Genomic DNA, 8,297 nt, shown 5'->3' on the forward strand with positions numbered 1-8,297 from the left:
CTGCACCTCAGTTACAGGCACAGATATCTAACTAAATAAGCTGCAAACATTTTTATCCTACAAGCAGTTACTGGATTTAACTTCTTTTAAAATTTGCATGTCCTGTCGTCCAAATTGCCCAACATCCCCACCAGTCTCACCCCCAAACACATACAGTACAAGCAAGCACACACACCACTGCCTCCAGGTGGTAATTGCATGCAGGGAGGACTACAGGCACTGTTTAAATATTAACCATGTTTTAATAGATGGCATTCCTGCACATCCATTATTTGTTTGTTTTCTGTTGTGGTTGTTTTGTTATTCGCAAAAGAAATAAGAAAACATATGTATCATATTTTTATAACAATCTACTACAGAATAAGGTACAAAAGAACACTTCTGGAAACAGCAGAAGCCAGGCCTGCACCACTGAATTCCTCATCCAGTGGTAACAATTATATCAACAGCTGGGAATTAAGAACAAGAATATACAGTTTGGAGGACGTAGTACAGAATTATAGTTTGTTTCTGTATTTGGTACCAATATAATAAATATATAACAAAGGTGCACTTGTTCTAAAAATTAAACAGAAACATTCTGGTTGGTTAGATACTGCACTTTCAGTACTGCACATCACCTAATTTTTTTTTTTTTTTTTTTTTTTACAAAAGAAGGTAACTTATGCAATGTTTAATAAGAAGAAAACCAATAGTACACGCAAACCCGATTGTAGAAAAAGAGGAAAGAAACCAACAAAAAGCTAGAACACTTTCCAAAACATCCCCTCCTCGACTTGCACAACCAAAGAATGTAGCCAGTTCTGAGACAATTTCAGCACCAGACCTGTCTGGACAGCTCCCGGATCCTCTGTGAATCCTGAAAATGCCACAAGTCAAAGGTGTACAGATGGGGAGCAGGGCAAGGACTAAAGCAGTAGATTCTTTCTTTCTTTCTTTCTTTCTTTCTTTCTTTCTTTTCTTTCTTTCTTTTTCTTTCTTTCTTCTTAAAACTCATTTATAGATTTTTAATGAACTTATGCTAGGCCAGTGAGGGACTTTTCTAAAAGTAAATTAAAATGCCTGGTCCTCGAAAAGAGAATGGTTAACTAAAGGTGAGAAGAGGGCTGACTGGAGAGCGGTACCTCTCATAAACGTTTTTCTGGGACAGTCTCTGGCCTTTTGTAGTCCTGGTGCTTAATGTTTACGTTTTCTTTATAATATACTATTGCCTGAGTCCGGCTGAACGTAGGAATGGGGAAGGGAGGGAATCTGAAGGAAAAGTGGGGGTGAAGGGGATGAAAGGTAACTGAACCTTAACTTGACAGCTATGTACAACATACCAGGCCCCCTCCACTCCCTTTGTTCAGGGGGTCAATGCCTTTTACACGTTTGGTAGCTTGTGCGGTCTCTCCTCCGTATTGTGGGGGGCGCAGGGTGGAGAGGGAAGACGCATCCTTCACTGACAATGAGAACTTATGTGATTTGTCATGCGCTTGGATCGTGTTATTAATATTATAATAATTACTATAAATATTAATAATAAAGTATTATTATCTGCGTTATTTCTTCTTCCGAGACTTTCCTCGCCCAATATTTACAAATACCGCACAGTGCCTCGGCGGAGGAGAAAAAGAGTAGGGGGAAAGACAAATAAGGAAAGAAGGAAGAGGAAATGGAGGCCACAGGAAAGTGGAAGAGGAAGGCCGGAGGGAAAAAAAAAAGCAAGGACGGCAAAGATGCTGGAAACGAGGAAGGGAAGAGGAGAGGGGCTAGACAATCAGGACAGTACCACCGTTTGCAAAAGGCCCTCGCCAGCTGGGTCCAAACAGGAGGAGGCTCTGTGCGCTCCTTGCGGACTGGGGGCCGGTGGTGGAGGCGGAGCAGCACAGGGACCCTGGCACGGGAGGCCAGGGGAAGAAGAGGCGTTGGATGAGGCGCAGAAGGCAGAGTCCCGGCCCTGCTTCTCCAGCCGGGTTTCTTTTGCTTGGTTTGGGGCCTGGCCGCCCTCGGGTTGGGGAAGCCCCCTGCCGCCGCGGTGGCCGCTGCAGTGATCCCGTTCATATTCCTCCTGAGCCCTCTGCATCTTCCGTTTCTTCATCCTACGCTTGTGGATGTGGAAGGTGGAGAGGGACAGCACGATGAGGCAGAAGATGAGGGTGACCAAGACAATCAGCACCAGCGTAGAGGAGAACGAATGGAAGAGCTGCTGTCCCACCTGCGTGATGCATGTGCCGCCGCCGCCACCTGCGCCCGGGCCACGGGCGCTCGCGTTGCCCGTGCCGCTGGCGTTGGGGGAAGCAAAGGTCCGGTTGAGGAGACACGGCGGCAGCGCCAGCCTCAGCTCCTTGGGCTCCCTGGCACTCATCGGCGCTGGGCTGGGAGGGGCCAGGCACACCAGACTTCCTCTTTTGGGCACACGGTTCCCACCAGCCAAGAAGAGGACGGAGCCCGCGCCACCCAAAACTACTCCCTGGTGTGGGAGGGGGTGCGCCAGCGAGCGAAGGACGGAGGGAGCAACTGCGGGCAAGCAAGCCGGCCAGGGAGGGAGCGGTGCCCAGGAGATCCTCTCCGGCCCCGCCTCGAACGCGTGTTCGCGCGCCCTTTTCCTTTGCCAAGGCACCAGGCTGCGAAGAGAACAGGCTTAGTTAGGATCCCAGCCGCTGCCCGGGCGAGCGCCGAGAACCGGAATGATCACCGCCACTGCAAAGCGGCCCTCTGAGCACACTGCCTCAGCTGGGCGCTGCCCGTCTTCTCCGCAGCCCGCGGACCCCAGCCCGACCGCCCGCCCCTGGCCGCGCACCAAAGCCTCCAGTTCCGCGTTCGCGCCACTTTGCGGGGAAGAGGGTCTGCGCCGGCACCGCGGAGATGCCGATTACTCAGCAGATAAAGCAGCCACCCTGAGCACTCCACAACTTTCTAATCGCAACGGACCCTCAGCCACCTCGGAACGCGGTCCCTGCTTCCCAGAGCGCCGACTCTCCTCTTTCCGGAGCCCTCTCAATGGATGTCTTCGCCTGGATCCTACCTTTCCCAGCACCCACGCCGGGCCGCTGAGCCGGCTCCGGGTACGCAGTCCTCCCTTCCCTTCCCTCCCCCTCCAGACTCTCCCACCCCGGACGTTGTCAGATCCCTTGGGTCCCAATCCCACGGGGGTAACCCTGGAGCCACATACCACTCCGCCTCTGTCCGCGGCTGCGGCTGACACGCAGGATCGCGCTCCATCCTTTCTCCATCCTTCTTCCCTGGTACCTCCCCAACCACCCGCCCAACACACACACACACACACACAACCAAAAAAAAAAAAAAAAAAAAAAAGCTGAAGCACCTTTCTTTCTCAGCTAAAGCACATCCTTGCAAACGCCCCCTTCTCCACATCTCTCTGTGCCCCCCACTTGACAGTATCCTGCTTCTTTCTAAGGGTGCTGGAAATGAAAGGGGGAGGGTTCCCGCCTGCAAAGTTTGGGGAACAGACCTTCTCTCGGGCCTTCCCAGTCCCAGCCCGAGGGCCCTGAGGCTCTTCCCGGGGACCAGAGCCAGGCAGACCCGTAGCGCGCAGCAGAGCCCCCTTGCCGCTCTCAAGAGGCAGCTGCAAACTGTTGCACTGCGGAGCAGGGAGGCGGCGTGCAAGCCCGGGCCGGGGCAGGGGCGGGGGCCGAAGCTACGGCCAGGGGTGCCTGCGCAGGCCGCCGGGGCTGTCCTACCCACTCGCGCCCGGCCACCCGGCCGCCTGGAGCTTTAGCCGCACCGTGTCCCTTACCTGGGGCCGCCAGCTGGCTGCAAGGAGGGAGCCCCGCCGCGCGGCTGCAGTGAACGGCTGCAGAAGGCGCGGAGCGAAGGGGCCAGAGACCAAACCGCGCTGTCGCCGCCGCCGCCGCTTCGGGGAGCTCAGCTCGCAGCCTATTGCCAGAGAGGCCGGTGACGTCAGGCAGCCACCGCCAGGGCTCCGAGCCACCCCTCAGGCCCCCACCCCACCCTCATACCCCCAGCACCTCGTCCTGGCAGAGCCAGCCTCTGCCACACACGTTCCCGGTTCCCTGTTGATCCCCTGCTCAGGGGCTGAGCAATAACCCCCACCTCCACCCTGTGAGCAACGCACCTTCCGCACTCCTCTGCTTAGGAAGGGCTGAAGCTTCAGTTCTCTGGCTGCCCGATTCCTCACCCTCAACCCTTTCCCACGTGGTCCCAAGCACACATTTTTACACTCTAGAGATCCATCTCCCCTCAGGGCACACAATAGATTTTCTCCCTCTGCTGATGAGGATCTTTCCCTTCTCCAATCCTGTTTACGCTGGCCTGGCTCTGAACAGAAACAGTGCATGAGAGGGGCATTTCTGAACACAAGTGTGGCAGAACCTGAAATACAAATCTGAACGTGTATTTAACATCAAACAATCTAAATGAACCGTTTTCCTCTCCAATAAGATCAGAGTCTCCAAATTATCTTTCACTCCACCCGACTCAGGATCCTCCTCTCTTCCCTCACACACTCATCTCCAGGCCCAAGACCCACTCCGTGTATTAAATACTCCTTCTATTTTGACAATCTAGACACTCATGAGCACACAAAGCTCACAAAAGGCTTATAAGGCAGGAAGACGAAAATCACTCAGAGGAGTGCAGAAATGAAACCCTATGAAAATTCTGGGCATTGTGCCTCTTACAAAGTACCCCTTCATTGGCCCTAATACTTGTTAAAGTGCTTGGTGCTTTTCTGTAGTATTAACAATAGCCTTTCTGCACAATGGATAGGACTTCCTGAAAGATTCTCATCAGCCTGCCTAAATCTGGGCAGAGACTAATCAACTATTGGTTTAGAACCCTTGAGAAAATATGAATAGTGCATTTGATTACAGTAGCCAACTTCAAAATAAAGTATTCTTATATTTCTACTGTAGAAAACAGCAGTTTCAAAGATATTGTATGGTCTTTGAAGGCATTCAGGTGTCTTATTAAATGTGCATTTCCTTCTTCCCTCACTGTTTTGTTTTCTTCCCATCTTTGAGTCCAACACAGTGCCTGTGCAATACTCACTTGCTAAATTGAGTGCTGCAGTATACGTGGCTGCTTTTTCCTGCTATGCCTCAGAATTGAGAGAGAAAAGCAATGACTGATGCTCACCTATCTGCTTGTATTTGCAAGCAGGGTGTTTTGTAAGAAAGACAGTTTGACTCGCGGGGTAAAGGTTATCTGTAATCTGGTCGTCCCTTCTTCTGAGCCTGTGTTGCTATCTAGTCCTACTCCAACTTCTCCTTTTCCTCTCCTTGCCCATGACTTATATACGGAGAAAGAAATACATCATTTCTCTCCCAAATTCTTTCATTTGTTTGAACAAAAGTCATCAACTTATTCTTCATAATTGTTTCAATTAAAAAAAAGTATCTCTACTTAAGCTAATAGTGCAGTACATGCTGAATAATGCATGGTTTCTTGAGAGCACGGATTGATGCCTTTGTGTGCCAGAGTCACGCAGTTAATGACAGCCAATGACACCAATGCTGGTTTAGCTTTCTTGCCTGGAATGAGGACACCTAATGCCCTGTAAAAGACACCTGCCACATTTGGACATTCTGAATTTGATGGGCTCAAGGGCTAGAAGGGTGAGCCTTGTTTTCACTGTGATCACTACATGAGACCTCACTATTGACGCTTGACATGCAATGCCCCATTTTTGCATACTTTGTTTGTTCCTGAAAAGTTGAGTCTAATCTACATTTTGTAAAGCAAATTCAATTTTGAATACTCCAAAAAGAGTTCGGGCTATTTAAAGAGACTCTTTAGAAAAGCTGTCTTGTAAAGCAAAGAAGTTTTTCATAATTAGAATTAACTCTCACTGGTCTGTTTTCTAAGCTTGAAAAAATTAGTTGTCAGGTTCTCCCAGTGAGAAACATACATGCCTTCACAATATGTTGTAATGGGATTACAATATGTATATAATGAGATTCCTTTCTCACACCAAGCTTCTAGGGCATGTGATTAGGCTGTCATTGTTCTTATTCTTTTGTTATAAATTATAATCATCTGTTATAGCACAAGTGCTAAAAGTGTTTGCACCATTTTACACAACCTATGAAAAGACAAGGTGTTGCCTTGGAGAATTTACAATTTGCAGCAGATGAATGTGATCCACAAGACAATTGTATTTAACTGGAAATGATTTAGGTAGATTAAAGACATCAATTTTCAGATCAAAAGCCCAGTACACTTTTTTTCCTTTCTCCTTCAAGAAGAATAGTCTGTAGGTTTATAATTTGTTCTTACCCAGAGAATGAATGTGCTAAATAGATAGACGTGGATATCACTGGGTAGTATGATTCAAGCCCCAAGAATACCAGTGGCAGCAAACATGCACACCTCTTGGTCTACAAGAATTGATCCCAGTGAGTTGCTATATGATTTTGGCACATCTGGCACAATGGCAAGACTTCTTCCAGACAACTTGTCGCCACTGTTTTTGCCACCAAACTCCTCAGGTCACACTTGCAAGAGTGGAGGACCAAGAAGCCTCTGGGACTCCCATAATCTCCTCTTGTGATGGGAAAGCCCCTCTGAACTCAGGCACATTCCAAATATTCAGCAACATATAATATTTGCTCTCAAGTTTGATGAGGAATCTCCAACTAGCTTAGACAGAAGTGCCACATGGGCACCTGGTACCTCAATCCAAAAAAGCACTGAATCAATAATAATCACAACAACAGCAATAATAAGTACTATTATTATTATTTGCAAAATGCCTCCTATGTACCAAGCTTACTAAACTCTCCTTATAACAGCATTAAACCTCAAAGTAACCCTGCAAGGTTATTTTTTGCCAGAATACAAAATTACTTATTTATTCATTCACTTATTTGCTCAACAAAAATCTTTGAGTACCTGCCATATGTCAGGTGAGGAAACTAAAGCTCAGAGTAGCTAAAGACCATGCCCAGGTCACCTAATAGTATAGTGCTGGGATCAAACCCAAGCAAACTGATTCCAAAGTTAGTATTCTTTTCATGACTAGTGGTTTCTCTCTTTCTCTCTCTCTCACCACCCCCCCCCCACCCATATCTCTATTTCTAACTCTGTTACAATTTTATCTCTATCTCTATCTACTGCTGATTGGAGGAATGTAAGAAAATAAAACTAGAGAAAAGCAGAGCTGTTTGGTTGAAGCAGAGGAGGGGTGCTGAGAAGCCTTATCACCAGGGTCCTCCTGTCTCCCCAGAAGCAGTCCACAAGATGCTCCACATAATTCCTTGGACTGAGCAGCATCCAGTTTGGAAACCCTTGTACTGCACTAGGTCACCTAAGCAGGTTATTCTAGAACAGGGTGCAGCATGATACATGCCAGGCTCCTCTTAGATTTACAGGGACTTTTCCAGAGGCTGTTCAGGTGATCTTAACATTTTGCCTAATCACATATCTCGACTACTCTGGCTCCTTGAATACCTACAGAGATATGCTCTGTATGTTGTCATGTTGCTGTTAAATCAACTACTGGCCCAGCCAGCAACTAATTAAATACACAAGGTGCTGAATGAAGCTCTTGACCTTATTCAAGTTATCTGTTTTTTTCCTGATTCATTCTTCTCATCTGTAAAATGAGAATAGTATCTTCATTGCAGTGTTTATTTTAAGCACTGAGCATATACTAATCATTCAGTGAATGGTAGCTCTTTACACTGTAAATCTATTATTAAGATTAATATTTTAACCATGACAATAGAAGCATTATACTGTTTGGGATATCAAAATCCAGGAAAATTTTTATAAGTCTGAGTATTTTTTTTTTAAATGAAAGCTTCTTTCTTTCTTTATTTATTCATTTTTGGCTGTGTTGGGTCTTCGTTTCTGTGCGAGGGCTTTCTCTAGTGCGGCAAGCGGGGGCCACTCTTCATCGCGGTGCGCGGGCCTCTCACTATCGCGGCCTCTCTTGTTGCGGAGCACAGGCTCCAGACGCACAGGCTCAGCAGTTGTGGTGCACGGGCTTAGTTGCTCCGCTGCATGTGGGATCTTCCCAGACCAGGGCTCGAACCCGTGTCCCCTGCGTTGGCAGGCAGACTCTCAACCACTGCGCCACCAGGGAAGCCCTAAGTCTGAGTATTTTTATGGGAGGATAACTATAAGGGTGAAGGGTCTGAAAACAATAATAGATAATGAGTCACTCAAGGAACTGGGACTATGAATCCTAGAGATGGGAAGACATGGTGGATGCATCATAGAAACTTCAAATGTTTAGAGCATCATCAATAGAAGATGAATTTATCCTGCTCTAGGTACTCAAGAGAGAACTGAAACATAGTGGAATAGATATATGGTAGGAAGTATATTTC

General features: G+C 47.5%; 1 protein-coding gene across 1 annotated transcript; it reads right to left on the reverse strand.

The window, feature by feature from the left end:
* Nucleotides 1–927: 927 nt before the first annotated feature.
* On the reverse strand, nucleotides 928–2,514 carry C9H11orf87 (chromosome 9 C11orf87 homolog). The gene has a single exon (XM_007172984.2). The coding sequence runs from the start codon at nucleotides 2,345–2,347 to the stop codon at nucleotides 1,760–1,762; it is 588 nt and encodes a 195-aa protein (XP_007173046.1). The 5' UTR covers nucleotides 2,348–2,514; the 3' UTR covers nucleotides 928–1,759.
* Between the last annotated feature and the right edge of the window lie 5,783 nt (nucleotides 2,515–8,297).

Source organism: Balaenoptera acutorostrata, chromosome 9 (assembly GCF_949987535.1).
Source record: "Balaenoptera acutorostrata chromosome 9, mBalAcu1.1, whole genome shotgun sequence".
NCBI classification, from domain to species: Eukaryota; Metazoa; Chordata; class Mammalia; order Artiodactyla; family Balaenopteridae; genus Balaenoptera; species Balaenoptera acutorostrata.